This window comes from Neofelis nebulosa, chromosome 17 (assembly GCF_028018385.1).
Source record: "Neofelis nebulosa isolate mNeoNeb1 chromosome 17, mNeoNeb1.pri, whole genome shotgun sequence".
In the NCBI taxonomy this organism is placed as follows: domain Eukaryota; kingdom Metazoa; phylum Chordata; class Mammalia; order Carnivora; family Felidae; genus Neofelis; species Neofelis nebulosa.
Window position 1 is genome coordinate 33257422 of NC_080798.1, and position 15261 is coordinate 33272682.

Sequence of the window (15261 nt, forward strand, 5' to 3'; positions counted from 1 at the left end):
TAGTCAAATCCTTGCCCTACCCTTAACCCCCAACAGTCACTCCAACCCTACAGCTTTGCCCTTTCTAGACGCCATATAGATGGAATCGAAGGGTACATATCCTTTTGAGTCTGGCTTCTTTGGCATAATGCATCTGAAATTCAGCCGTGCTGTTGTGTGTATCAGTAATTTGTTCCCCTTTCTTGCGGAGTGGTATTCCATTGTATGGACGCAACATTCTTGGCGTATCCGTTCCCCAACTGAGGAGGGTTTGGTTTGTTTCCAATTTGGGGCCATTAAGAATACAAACTGTGAATATTCCTGTATAGGTTTTTGGGTGAATATAGGCTTTCGTTTCACCTGGGTACATACCTAGGACTGTGGTCTTGTTATTCCTTATCTGAGAGTGACTTTATGTTACGTGGATTCCTGAAGGCTATTTGCGTGGTGAAGAGAGCTGAGTTGCTAGCTCTTCCCTTTCAACAATTTAATGATGACGTCATACTGCCTTCGGTCTCCCACAACTTTGCTCCTTACACTCCTTGTTCTTTCGCTGTGGCTTTCCTCACCAACCCTCCTGCCGTGGTGTCTTGTCCAGAGGTAGTTGCTTTCTGTGTTTTGATGAGAGTTTCTAATTATAATTGGAAGGAGAGGGAGGCTCAACTGGACTTAGTCCCTCCTGGCTGGCACCGGAAGTCCCCGTTCTCTATTGACCGCTGGGAAAAGATACTTCACGAGGAAATGACAGCCTGATGACAGCAACCAGGACACGGCTTCTTTTTCCCTTTACCCAGAGCACACGCACGTTCCTAATGAGCTAGTCCGTGATCTCTAAGACTCATCATTCTTTAACGTGACTCACTTCAGCCACCTTCTCTGGGTAGTGCCCAGTGCCCTTTCCTTGGCTTGCTTGCGGCACACAAGTAATCTTTCCCTGTCCCTGACACTGCAGTGGCACTACTAGAAAGCATGATGAAGATTTAGGAGAAAGGAGAAGTAAGTCATCAGCTCCACCCATGCAAGTTGGGAAAACAGAAGAACTTCTCGCTTGGACTGTTACAAGTCTTTCTGTGGGATTTGTGTCGCATCCTCCTCTTTGACTCTAGATACCAGGCAAGTAATTTTAAATGAAGCTTCTATAAATATGAACATGGTGACAGGAAAGAATATGGCAGGGATGTACAAATGAGGACAGGAGATGGGGAAATGGGAAGCGCCGTGAAGCAGGAACCAAGGAGGAAGTTTCGAGCACATCTTAGACCTTGTGCTCATCGGGATATTTGATCAAAATTAGAAACAATATCTGTCGAGGTGGCCCTCCCTTCAGGTGTCAAACTGTCACCGCCAGCAGTGACCTGACCATCGTCAGGACAACAGATCATGAGGATCTGGCTGTCGATCACTGATAGTCCCTGCAGGCCGCCCCGTCGTTTCTCTGGCAGTGTTAAGTATGGGCAGGTTGGAAGTGGGGAAGGGAGCAGCACAAGGGTCACAATAACCCCTGGTGAGCCGGTTCCCTCTGAACTAGAGGGTACAGTGGGCTCCAGGCACTTAGGAGACTGGTGAGTCTTGGCAGCCAGTTTGGGCAATCACATTCCCCCGTGGACCGCTTCCACGGGTTCACACATCACTTACAACTGGGTTTGTCGCTTCTTTGTATAGTGCGACTTGGCTTTCGCTGCAGACAGTGAGATGGTCTCTCCAGCACTTTCCTTTTGATTTCCAAAGGTAGACAAAATAGTCTGGGGAGTTAGTGACTAGCGCCCGTGACCTTCCTTTCCTCTTTCCTTCTTTTCTCCCCTTTCTGTCTTTGTCTTTCTTTCCTTTTTTTTTTTTTTTTTTTTGTCTTTAACACATCCGCATGTCTGTGCCTGTGAAGATTTGCTTTGTTTTGAGAAGGCGAATTATGCAATTGTTGCCACGCCCTGTGCGGGTGAGCTACTCCCACCCTAGGCTTGTTTTCTCAGTCTCTCTAAGTGATTTAGCTGGGGAATGTTCCAGGGGAAAGACAAGAAGTTCAGTAACGCCATAGTTTGTTTCCCTCAGAGTAGCTTATCTTGCTAAACTCAATGTTTCATGGGGGGGCAGGGGGGGGGGGAGGAGGAGGGGAGGGGGAGGAAGGGTGGGAACGAGAAAGGGCGGGGTGTTCCTGTGGCTCTTCCAGCAGCTGGAAATGTTTGCAGTGCAGACAGCTGCCCGAAGCCTCTCTCAGTCTCTCCCAGAGTCTAATGTGGTTGTGTTGGTATTTGGGGGATGGGGGAAGAGACCTATCTCCCCACATTCCCTTACTCTTTCTATGTGCATTCTTGGCTAGTCTATAAAAACTTTGTAATTTTGTTTTTAATTGAAATTCAAGTCCGTTAACATACAGGGTAGTATTGCTTTCAGAAGTAGAACCCAGTGATTCATCCCAACAAGTGTCCTCCTTAATGCCCATTACCCACTTAGCCCATCCCCCCACCCGCCTCCCCTCCAGCAACCCCCAGTTTGTTCTCTGTATTTAAGAATCTCTTATGGTGTGCCTCCCTCTCTGTTTTTATCTTGTTTTGTTTTTCCTTCCCTTCCCCTACTGCGTGTTTCTTAAATTCTGTTGTGTTTCTTAAATTCCACATGTGAGTGAAATCATGCAATATCTGTCTTTCTCTGCCTGACTTATTTCACTTAGCATAATGTACTGTGGTTCCATCCGTGTTGTTGCCAATGGCAAGATTTCACCAAGCAGCATTCCATTGCATATAGATACACCACATCTTCCTTATCCATTTGTCAGTCAATGGACATTCGGGCTCTTTCTATACTTTGGCTATCGTTGGTAACGCTATCGTTGGTAATAATGGTTTTGTCTCAGTTTCGTCCCTAAAAAATACACTGTTGGTTCGGCCCCCTGTTGACACTCTGACAGGTCCCTTCAGACTCCCAGGTATGTATGTGGCAGCAGGTAAGGTCCCACAGAAGCATGGCATTCGTGATCCAAAGCGCACCAGAGTTACCTAGTTTAGGATCATTTCCTTCGGAGAGGTCTGATCTCTTTGAAAGATAGAAAAGACCTTTTTCATCTTGGCGTCGAATTTAGCTTCTTTATTTTTATGAATGCCCCCTGAACTCTGCCTCCGATGAGTCGGGTGTCCAGATGAGTCAGAGTCGAAGGCTGAGACGATGGTGGTGTCTCAACATTTTTTATATTCACAATCCCATTTTCAATACTAGGGGTTTTTTTGCCAGCACTCTTGAAGGGATTGAAGTGTACTTAATGGGATTCGGAAACCACACTGGCTCAACCAGAAATCATTGGAACACCGTCGTGTTTACAGTTACAAAGGGGTCTCGGAGTTGTCGATTTCGCCTTCCTCCAGCGCGGAATCCCCAGCAGACCCGTGTGCCGCCGCCTCACCAGCAGTCTCTGATGTACCTGTGAGACGGAGTCCTCACGTCCCCCACAGCACAGCTCACCTTCGTTGCTAGCTTGACAGTGTGCCATGTCATCTGCCCTTTACCTCTCACTGGTAGCGAGGCCGGTGTCTCCTCGCCGCATCTCGTGACACGCTCAGCTTAGTATGTCGTCGGCATCCATCACTCCAACACTATGCAAGCTCACTGGTGGCAGAAGCTGTATGTCAGGGGTCAGCAGACTTTTCCTGTAAAGAGCCAGATGGTAAATACTTTTTGCTTTGCGGGGCATATGGTCCCAAAGTTTCAGGGCAACTTGTACAACGGAACAGAAAAGTTCACCTCATCCTACTCAGAAAGGTTTCTCTATTTACGGCCAGTCACGTCAGCTGCGCAAGCGCCCGGTCCTGACTCTCAGCGTGAGCAGAAAACCCGCAGGCTGCAGCACCCCACCTTGTCTGACAGGAAGGGGCAAGCCGAGATGCTTGTTATTGTTGGCACTCGTGATTTAACGCTGGCACTAATACCGAGAACCGGGCAGACAGGAAAGAACTCGGGATAAAGGAATGCATTCATTCCACATAATGTGAAACGGCAATAAAAGATCTACAGAAGCTTACAATAGCCAAAAATGCCGGAGTGTCAAAGAGCTGAAGTGCACACACGCTTTTCCTGTCCAATATTTCAACAAAGGACATAGTGAATGCCAGAAGAACTAAGTACCAGTTAGAAGGCGGACAGAAAGGGGAAAAATCACGACGGTTTTCAAAACTTTTTTACCGAATTGAAAGAATCACCACCTACCTAAATTTTAGCAGGTGGTGGTCTGTTAGGCAATGTTGTTGGTAAAACAGATAATGAGCTCATGTTGGACTATCTATAGCTGAGGAATTCGAAATCAGTCTCTCTCATCTCTAAAGACAAATAACACGAGTAGCACCAAGGGAGGGTATCAGCAAGAGGCAGACAGAGGAGATGAGAATAAAGATTCAGAGTGATCGCTTTTAAATCAAATGTGGGGCATCCTACAAATTAATATTGGGCACTCTAAGGACAGACTCCAGTCTCTCAATCAGTCCTTAGACCTTACCAACATGCTTTGTTTTCATCAGCTTAGGAAATGGAGCAGTAGTCAGCAGACTACAGCCGATGGACCAAATCCAGCCTGATGCCTGTTTTGTTTAATAAAGTTTTATTGAGACACAGCCATGCCCATCCGTCTATGGATTGCCTATGGCTGCTTTCTCTCTACAGTGGTAGAGGTGAACACTCACCGACAGTGAAGTCTTCTATCCTTTAAATTTCCAGTTCTGGTTTGATTTGTAATGTAGTTTCTCAGAGTTCCTGTTGATTCTAAACAACTCCTGTTGATTCTAAATCTCAGTTAATCAGGATTTGTTATACGAAATGTACCTATAGCGTATATGACACAATTAACAGAAAAAGGCCATAACCTTCTTCCTGTGCAGTCATACAAGTTGTCCTAAATGTTTGGTGGTCCTGTATGTCTGGCCATTTCCTTCTTCACGTCTCAGGTTGACTGAGCTGCTCCATTCAATCCATTATAGTATTTTCTCTCACCGAGTGTTGTTCCGTTAGGAATATCCACTCAAGCGTGAGAATTATACACTTTATTTTTGGCTCCTCAATGCAAGTATACCTAGGAGGTGCTCAGAAGAAACAGAAGGGAGGCTGCATGAGTTAAAGCTTAGCTTTTTTTTATTAGCACAAGCGAGCAATTGCTGGCCTCCTCTGTGAGCATCAGGAAGTAAAGAACAGAGCTTTGTAAAGAGCAAATTGCGTCCGACCAATTTAATTTCCTCCTATGACAGAGTGACGGTCCAAGATGATAAAGAAGAAGGAATAGATATTATCTATACGGGCTCTAGAAAGGCTTTTGATTTCATCCAACATGACATCTTCATCAATAAATTAGGCAGGTCTGGTCCAGATCATGGTGCAGTTAGGTGAAAGCACCCCCCACCCCGCCCCGCCTCCAACGGAAAGGATTCCTTGCAAGTGGGAGCTTGTATGTCCTTCTGGGTTCAGCAGCCCCATCTCGGCATTCTCTTTGGAGGAGGAGCACCATGCTTGGTGGGTCACCACCAGGAATACTTCTGAAAAGCAGACAGTGTGTCAAAGTGGAGGTGAGGGTAAGTATGTCCTTAAAAGTGGTGCAGCCAGACCCAAGACAAAGGAAGATGAAGTCAACATGTAGCATAAAAACACTTGGGCACGAGAAGGAAAGGAAATGCAAGGTAGAAACGACACCACCGTCACCACTGCAGGACACATGAAACTCTAGACTCCTAGAATTCTAGCGCTGGCAGGGCCTTCCTGTCAAACTGCCCACCTTCCTCATTTCGCAGAAAGCCGCCAGCCAGAAAGAAGAAGTATGGTGCTCAGGGCTACAGAGCTGGTCAGTTGCAGGACTGAGACTAGAACTGCTCGTCTGTATTCTTTTTACTTTAAACCATCGCTGTTGACTTTTTTATGTATGTCATATATGTATGTGTGTGTGTGTGTGTGTGTGTGTATTTTTTTTAAATCAAATGTGGGATATCCTACAAATTAATAGTAGGCACTCTAAGCACTGACTACAGTCTCTCAACCAGTCCTTAAACCTTACCAACATGCTTTGTTTTCATCAGCTTAGGAAATAGAGCAGTGGTCAGCAGACTACAGCTGATGGACCAAATCTAGCCTGATGCCTGTTTTGCTGGTTTTACTGAGACACAGTTGGGCCCTACATATGTATATATGTATATGTATATGTATATGTATATGTATATGTATATGTATATGTATATATGTGTGTGTATATATAACTTTCTTGAGGCATTATTTTGCATATCATACCATTCACCCATTTCAAGCCTACAATTCAGTGATTTTTAGAGTAAATTTGCCAAGTTGTGCACCCATCACCGTAAATCAGTTTGGGAACATTTCCACTGTGTCTCCTCGTGGCATTAAGTGTTAGCTCCTGTCACCAGCTGTCTCCCAGCCGTAGGCAACCACTACTGAGTTGTGAGTCCTAAAGTATGATTCTAGACCTAGTCCAGGAGAAAGACTTTCTGTCTCTACAGATTTGCCCTTTCTGGACGTCTCCATATATTGGAATCATACAGTATATGGTCTCACGTGTCTCGCTTCTGTCACCTAGCGTAATGTTTTTCGCAGTTCGTCCTTGCCACGGCATGGATCAGTATTTGTCCTCTTTTGTTGCCAAACAGCCCTCCAGTGTATGGATATACTGTGTTTGGGTTATTCACCAATGGTTGGTACACGTTCAGGTTGTTTCTACTTTGGGGCCATTACGAATAATGTTGCTAATAGCATTCACGTATTACTGTTTACGATTTGAGTTTGGTAGCGTTTCCCCCTCAAATGGAGGCTAAATTTGCCAGCAGATGTGTCTTCTTCCCTTACTCTTTCTTCCTGCAGATATGGACGGTAGAGTTCCCACAGACAGCAACCAAAGTTACTATTAATGTTCTAATAAATAGCCTCAGGGGGGTTAAATAGTCCAGAGAAGAAAAGGCCTGTTAATCTAATAGCAGTGTTTTATTCCAGGATGGTTTATGAGAAACTGGTAGCCAAATGCCCTCCATCTTCATGGAAAGTAAAGGAGGGGAATTGGATTTAAACCTCAGTGAAAACCACTTCAGCCGGGCCTGAGGAGGCGTGTTTTATGTGGCGGTGGCTGCTATCAGGTTAATTTGCAATATTATAAAAACAAAGCCCATGTAATTTCCTCTGAGAGGAGCTCATGTGAATGGATTCAAATCTGTCTGAGGCCAGATGGCCCTGTGATCCCCTAAAAGGAAGATGGTCCTTTTGTGGTGCTTTCTTCTGTGTGGTTAGGGAAGACATTCGGCCTTTGGTGTTCACAGAGGCCATTTCATTGTGCCCATGAGACCAGTTATTGGAGTCGCTGTGTCATAAAACCAGTCGTTGGGAGTGTTTTACACAAACCACTGGGTGTGGCAGAAGGAGACATCGCTCCCATGTCCTGAACAGAGCAGTGTCCCCCAGCTACTGTTCTCTCCCTGACACTGGCTAGAACAATCATAATTCAATTCTAGAATTGCAAAACTTACAAAGTAATTTCACATCTCATCTCCTTTCGACTTTATACACGAGCTTCGGCAGTTCCCGCTGAGAGGTAGACTGTCACCTGGCGGTTCAAAGCCCTTGCCAGCCTGAGTCTGTTCTGTGGATCTGCCGTTATGGCCTGTCGTGCCGGGCAAGGGACTGTCATCGCGTTGGTCTGTCACTTAAAGACCACGCATCCTGTTAGCTCCTCTGTATTTTTACTACGCTGTCCCTTCACATCCGTCGTCTGTTTGAAGCACTCTGGCTTGCCCTGTCGTCAGGCCTGCACATTACCTCGTGTGTAGGTAAATGCTCTCCTTGGCAGAATTCATCGCACCCCTTTCGGGCACCCACCATGCTTGATAATACAGCACCATACCTTTCCTCAGTAGCCTACCTTCTCTGAATTTTTCTTTACTCATCGCGACTATTTTGTCTTTCAAAGGAATTCTGTGATACCTAAATACCAAAGAATACTATAAGCAGATGTAATAGTTTAGTATTAATAGTAGAAATGTGAACATAGATGTCAGGTTATAATTGCAACTAGTTTTCGGGGGGCGTCCTCGATCCTTGAGCACAGCAGTCCTGATGGATTTACCTCTGGATCCTAAACACTGAGCCCACGTCCTGATACCTAACAAACGACCCTGAGTCATTAGGAAATAGGCGGAGAGATGGTATTAACCATCATTTTGCAGATTTGAAATTGATTTCCAAAATGCTAAGCAATGTGATGGTTTAGTTATTATGTCCTGGCCACCTTTCCTAGAGTTCACTGGTAGACCTTCCAGAGACTTCTGACGGGCTGGTGCCTTCCTTCTCTAGCTAGCATCAAAGATAGGGTCTCTCAAAGTATTGTGCGGGACTGCTCGTCATAGACTGACTTTGGATACTTATTGAAAAAAATCAAACCAAATCTCCCAAATGCAACAAAAGCCAGACCCAAGATCAGAAATGAGAGGACAGTCTATTATCATTAGGGAAACGCACATCAAAACCGTAATGAGATGTTAGCACCTCATACTCATCACGACTGCCACCCGTCAGGATGGCTGGAAGGAAGGGAGGGCAGGAAGGAGTGTTGTGGAAAACAGTATGGAGGTTCTTCAAAAAATTAGACACCGAGTTACCATATGACCCAACAGTTCTGCTTCTGGGTATATATTCCAAAAGAACTGAAGGCAGGAACTTGAAGAAATGCGTGTCCACCCACATTCGTAACATTATTCACAAAAGCCAAAAAGTGGAAGCAACCTTTTGGTTGCTTCCCAACAGACTAGTGGATAAACAAAATGTGTTCCGTACATGCAGTGGAATATTGTTTAGCTTCGAAAAGGAAATAAATTCTGACACATGCTACCACACGGATGGACCTTGAACGCATCATGCTGGGTGACATAAGCTAGTCGCAAAGGGACAAATCCTATGTGATTCCTCTTACACGAGGTACCCTAGAACAGTCAAGTTCATGGAGACAAAAAGTAAGAATAGTGGGGCGCAAAGAGGTGTGTACTGTTTGACTCCGTGTATTTAAGGTACAGCGATTGATCGATGGTGTTCGTCATCAGAATAGTGGTTACCCTCGGGAGGGACGAGGCTCCGGGGGTGGTAATATTCTATCTCTTGATCTGGCTGTGAAGATATGGGTGTGCACAGTGTGTGAAATTCTCTGAGCGCTACATATGCCTGTTACACTTCAGAAAAGACTCCAAAAATGTACATCATGAGCCCGACAGCAGGCTACAGAATCAGAATCTCTGAGGATGGGACCTAGGGACCCTGCATCTTAATCCCCCTACCCTCTTCCAAGTTTTTCTTGAGAACACTGGACTTGGGGAATCTTTGCTAAAGGAGAGGGATTAGGGCACTATCCTCCCGATGATCAAGAATTCCGTTCTGCTCTAACAACAAATCTTCCTTAGGAAAGACATGCTTGACATCTTTGAGTCATTTAGCTTCTGTTGGGGAAATGCACGGTCATCTTTCAGATGTGGAGAAGTCAATGATGTATAGACGCATGTATTTTAATATATTACATTTTAACATAGTATTTTTGGTAATTCGTCATGCACACAATAGCTTACGAATATTTTACTGAGGTGCTTGTAAAAACTGGCAGGTGCTAGGACCTAATGGAAATCAAGTATTCAGTAGGAGGGGAGACATAGCACCATGGGGCGTGGTGCCCTGTTAGCAGGTACAGAAAAGCCAGTTCTTCCACCTATAAGCTAATGAGACTCCATTTCAGCTCTCTCCACGCCATCTGCAAGGTATCGGCAGCTTTTACACTTGCTTGTTAAACCAAAAGCATGTTTCTGGCAAAGGCTTTATTGGAAGGGGCTGATCGGGGTCTTGGGGAAGCTCTTGGAGGCCTTCTTGGAGGAGGCGGTCAGAGAAGAGGAGGAGGAGGCGGAGGAGGAAGAAATATTGGCGGGATAGTTGGAGGAATTGTGAATTTCATCAGCGAGGCTGCCGCAGCTCAGTACACCCCAGAACCCCCTCCCACTCAGCAGCATTTCACCAACGTGGAGGCCAACGAAAGTGAGGAAGTTCGTCGGTTTCGGCAACAGTTTGCACAGCTGGCTGGGCCGGACATGGAGGTGGGTGCCACCGACCTAATGAATATTCTCAACAAAGTCCTTTCTAAGCACAAGGACCTGAAGACCGACGGCTTTAGTCTTGACACCTGCCGGAGCATCGTGTCTGTGATGGACAGTGACACGACCGGCAAGCTGGGCTTCGAAGAATTTAAGTACCTCTGGAACAACATCAAGAAATGGCAGTGCGTTTATAAGCAGTATGACAGGGACCATTCTGGGTCTCTGGGAAGTTCTCAGCTGCGAGGGGCTCTCCAGGCAGCAGGTTTCCAGCTAAACGAGCAACTTTACCAGATGATCGTCCGCCGGTACGCCGACGAGGATGGAAGCATGGATTTCAACAACTTCATCAGCTGCCTGGTCCGCCTGGATGCCATGTTCCGTGCCTTCAAGTCTCTGGATAGAGGTGCAGGCGGCCTGGTTCAGGTGTCCGTCCAAGAATGGCTGCAGCTGACCATGTATTCCTGAAGCGGGCAGCGAGAAGCCAGCGCCCTCCCGGAGGACCGGACCGCCAAGAGCCTAGCCGCGCCGCCTGCACGGAGGCTGATACCCTGCCCAACAGCTGTCATTTCCTGCGAGCTCTTGCACCGGCCTGAATGCTTCTGAACTGGGGCGGCCCTTGAAACAGCTTCATTAAAACAGATTTTCTTTTTTTTTGTGAAGGATGTTCTGAGTGGTTTGTATGTCAGCTTTTTGAGGTACCGGACATATATGGACATACGCATGTGTGCTGTGGGGCGGGGCGGGGCAGGGCCCCAGCCGAGTAGATTTTAACAGGCCGTCGCTTATTTGGCGAGTGAGTTCCAAGGAGCAGGAAATTTGTTGTTATTGAGAGTGAAATTTTGAAAAACTCCCGGAACAAATCAAAAAAGCCCTCCAGAGATCTGTTTTCCCTTTAAAAAGGTGAGGAGGAGGAAAGTTCAAAATCTGTTTTCCTCTCATTTCACATCTGCTCTTTACATTATGTAAGAAAAAAAAAAAAGATGTATTCCTGGAAACCTATTTAACTGTATAGGAGCAGGTTCAGAAATGAGGAAAGAAGCAGTTTCACAGGAGGGGGGTAGATACATGTAGCTCTCTAACATTCCAGAATTCTTTTATTCCTGTTTCTCTAGTAAAATAAGCATGCGGCAACCTTGTTTTGATGTGTTTGCAAAGAGGGTCAGGGCATTGGAGAATGAAGGGCGGACCTGTAATCCGAAATGTCACTCTTAATCATTCTTACACGCACGTATGCAAAATCAGACATGCCAAGTTCATGTTGGCTGGCTCTTGTCACGTCTTGCCCTGCCTCGGAGCTAGGAATATTTGTTTTGCTCCTCTTAGAAAACTGCAGATGGAAGAGAAGTAAGCAAAGAAAAACAAAACAAAACAAGAAGTAGAGCTTACCTAAATTGCCCTCAGTTATTTGGAATATAAAGCGATATAGAGATACGTAAAGATTTATAAGTATTGCTGAGGATTATTATTATAGTGGTTCGCAGCCCTGACTGCAATTCAGAATCAGAGAGAACTCTTCACGGATACTGATATCTGGCTCCCTTTCCAAATGAGTTAGAGAAAAATCTATCTCTAGAGGTAGGGCCCAGAGATGAGGTTTTTTATTATGAATATTATTATTATTACCATTATTATTATTATTTTTAAATGTTTATGTATTTTTGAGGGAGAAAGAGAGACAGAACACGAGTGGGGAAGGGGCAGAGAAAGAGAGAGAGAGAGAGACAGCATCCGAAGCAGGCTCCAGGCTCTGAGCTGTCAGCACAGAGCCCGTAGCAAGGCTCGAACCCATGAACCATGACCCGAGCTAAAGTCGGACCCTTAACCGACTGAGCCACCCAGGCGCCCTGGAGAGATGAGTACTTTTAAAGCTCCCCCAGATGATTCCAGCAAGCATCCACGGTTGTCAGGCAGGGCAGCCGTGCTTTCTTGCGTGTGGCCCTCGGTTTGGCTCTTTCATTTTGATTCAGGTGATTATGGTGGGGCAGGCAGGATCCAGTAGACTCAGCTACGGGGGCTGCATGGGCAACCGCTCAGTCCCCTCGCCTGCTGTTTAATTGGCTTCTACCCCTCCTGCTTCTCTGGCTTTTCGTGCGTTCCCCCTCTCTCCAAGGCTACCTTGGAGGGTCCTCCTGAGGTTGAAGATAAATTCATCCTTCCTCTGTTGACTCATTTAGAGGAGAGCTTAACTATAGACCCGACGTAACTCCCCTGTTAACAGCCCGCGGCTGCCTGGGAGCAATCCCCGGTGAAATTAGGACAGGTCGGCATTTGGCCTCTTTGCTCACCATCATCACCATCATATCATATTTATGCACCGCCACGGGCGTATAATCCTGCCCTGAACCAAGCACAGAGACCGCCACGTCCACCTTCCGCCGGGAGCTTTGTAACTTAAGCCTGCTCTGGTGTGCTGCTTAGACCAGGTATGGTCATAGCAGAATGAGGCTGCCTCCAGCAACCCCACGTTAATGTCAGGATCCCTATTTTACAGTCCGCCCATTCAGATGTTAGGCATGAGTGTAGGAATAGAACCAAGAAAGGGGAAAGCCGCCAAGATGCCTTTTAAGGTCTCAGAATGTTAAGCTTATTACTTAACCTTTCTGCGTGATGGTTGTAGAAAGGGCAGCATAACTGCACTGCACTTTTTTTTCCTCACTTAATTCTAAATATTTTTTGGAAGTTAAGACAGTTACCTCAAGTGGGAGGCAGTATTAAGTATTTTTCTTGCTCCTCACGGGTCAAGGGATTATCTGCCCTTATGATTCTCTTCCCGACTGCACAGGGCAGAACATCCCACAGTTACTTACATTTCTCTTCTCTTCTCTTCTGAATTTGTAGAACATTTGTACAGATAACCCCAGTCACTAGAGTAGACATTGGAAAATCCAATCCAAGCTCTGGATTTTTTTTAAGTACCCCAGACTTTGGCATTGTGCAGAAGCAATAGCCACAAGTAACTGAATTTCTTAGTTTTTATCCAACAGTTGATGTTTTAATTTTTTTATGTTTATTTATTTTTGAGAGAGAGAGAGACAAAGAGCATGAGCAGGGAAGGGGCAGAGAGAGAGGGAGACACAGAATCTGAAACAGGCTCCAGGCTCCGAGCTGTCAGCACAGAGCCTGATGCGGGGCTCGAACTCGTGAACTGTGAGATCATGACCTGAGCTGAAGTCGGACGCTCAACCGACTGAGCCACCCAGGTGCCCCAAATGTTCTTTTTTCTTAATGTTTATTTATTTTGAGAGAGAGAGAGAGAGAGAGAGAGACAGAGCATGAATGGGGGGAGGGGCAGAGAGAGGGAGTCGCAGAATCCGAAGCAGGGTCCAGGCTTTGAGCCATCAGCACAGAGCCCGATACAGGGCTTGAATTCACAGACTGTGAGGTCATGACCTGAGCCGAAGTCGGGTGCTCAACCTACTGAGCCACTCAGGAACCCCTAAAGGCACATTTTCAATGTAAGAGGGAGTATTTATGTGATACACTTTCTTAAATTTACCATTTCTACATGGAAGACTACTTATAGCCTAAGACAGAGGTCTTTGATTCATATCATTTCATCCCATTGTTTTTCAATTTCTAACATTAAGCTATACGATCGATGTTTTAAGTTGAAAATAATACCCAGTGGGGCGCCTGCGTGGCTCGGCTAAACATCTGATTTCTTGATTCCAGCTCAGGTCATGATCTCATGGTTTGTGGGACAGACCCCCGAGTCAGGCTTTGCATTGACAGTGCAAAGCCTGCTTAGTATTCTCTCTCCCTCTTTCTGCCCCTCCCCTGCTCACACTCTCTCTCTCTCTCTCTCTCTCAAACTAAATAAATCAATAAATGTTTTTTAAAAAGAGAAAAGAATACTTGGCGATTTTAAAAAAGCAAGTGAAATTGTACCATCTACACTTTTTAATTTCAAAATCTGCCACTTGATTTTGAAAAACATCTTTATCTTGATATAATCATTGGATTCTGTAACCTGTAGCAGCAGGAAAAAGAACTACACGCTCTGTACCTAAGGAAAGCAAACCTCTGAGAATGTTCAAAATGTATACATCATCTTAAAGGTCACTTAAAATATCTTTTGAGTAGTAGTGCTTGTGTTTTTAAAAACTGTTTTTTTAAGTCAGAAATTCCATCAGTAATATTGCGCAACTAACCCATAGTGGGGCCTTAAAAAACATTCACTGATGCACCTGCAGGGTCCTGATATTTAACATGTTTATTGATTTTGAGGTGCTTTTAGAATCACTTCTTAAAAGTGTCTGCATTTAATGCTAAGTGGATTAAAGCAATTTAATTCCTGGAAAATTGGTAATACAATTACATATGTGGGTAGAAATACGCTCTTAATAAGAATATTTAAGGGGCGCCTGAGTGGCGCAGTCGGTTAAGCGTCCGACTTCAGCCAGGTCACGATCTCGCGGTCCGTGAGTTAGAGCCCCGCGTCGGGCTCTGGGCTGATGGCTCGGAGCCTGGAGCCTGTTTCCGATTCTGTGTCTCCCTCTCTCTCTGCCCCTCCCCCGTTCATGCTCTGTCTCTCTCTGTCCCAAAATAAAAAAAAAAAAAAAAAAAAAAGAATATTTGAGCCAACAGAATGCCTCTCCCCAGAATCCTCTGGGAAACTGAGAATTTACTGTATTTTAATAATAGAACTCCTTTGGATTTGTAGAGTATCTTCAAGGACTCAAGGCCTTTTTCTGTTGACTGCTGCATAGTAAGTTCTGTTTTTATGGAAGCATTTCTAAATTATTTTGATGGTATTGAAGATCTCTCACCTTCAGGGGTGGTACCCATGATAACATACCAAAGAGTATATAGTCCTGTCCTTGGGGGTTTGCCATTTCAAAATGTATTGACACCCATATCCTTAAATGTTGCTGGACTTCAAATGTTGTTAAACATACCTGCTTCTGTAGAAATAAAAGTGTTGAACGAATCCAACTATGAAAAGCTTTAGGGAACGGATACCTGAGAATCAGATGCAGGAAAATCACCATTTGTCCCTTCCGCAATTTTAAATGGGCCGTGTTTGAACATGTGGTTTGGAACTTCCCGCTGGTCCTAGAAGCTAGTGTCGAGTGACGGTGGGACTGGCAGGGCGCTGGGGTGCCGTGAGGTCACGGTGACCATCAGCCCTCACTTCCATGCTCTTCTGATCCTGCTGACCACCAGGGAAGGGACGGGGCCCACCGTCTGGAGC

The 15261-nt window shown here is 45.5% G+C and overlaps 2 protein-coding genes across 3 annotated transcripts in view; both read left to right on the forward strand.

Moving 5' to 3' along the window:
• LPCAT2 (lysophosphatidylcholine acyltransferase 2) overlaps positions 1-15261 on the forward strand; it is a 70663-nt gene that overhangs the window by 41789 nt on the left and 13613 nt on the right. The window lies entirely within an intron of this gene.
• Positions 8960-14138, forward strand: CAPNS2 (calpain small subunit 2). Its single transcript, XM_058706776.1, has one exon. The coding sequence runs from the start codon at positions 9777-9779 to the stop codon at positions 10530-10532; it is 756 nt and encodes a 251-aa protein (XP_058562759.1). The 5' UTR covers positions 8960-9776; the 3' UTR covers positions 10533-14138.

What these genes read in the sequence shown, in the direction of transcription:
- CAPNS2 (XM_058706776.1), top strand. Translation starts at nt 9,777, where the DNA reads ATGTTTCTGGCAAAGGCTTTATTGGAAGGGGCTGATCGGGGTCTTGGG.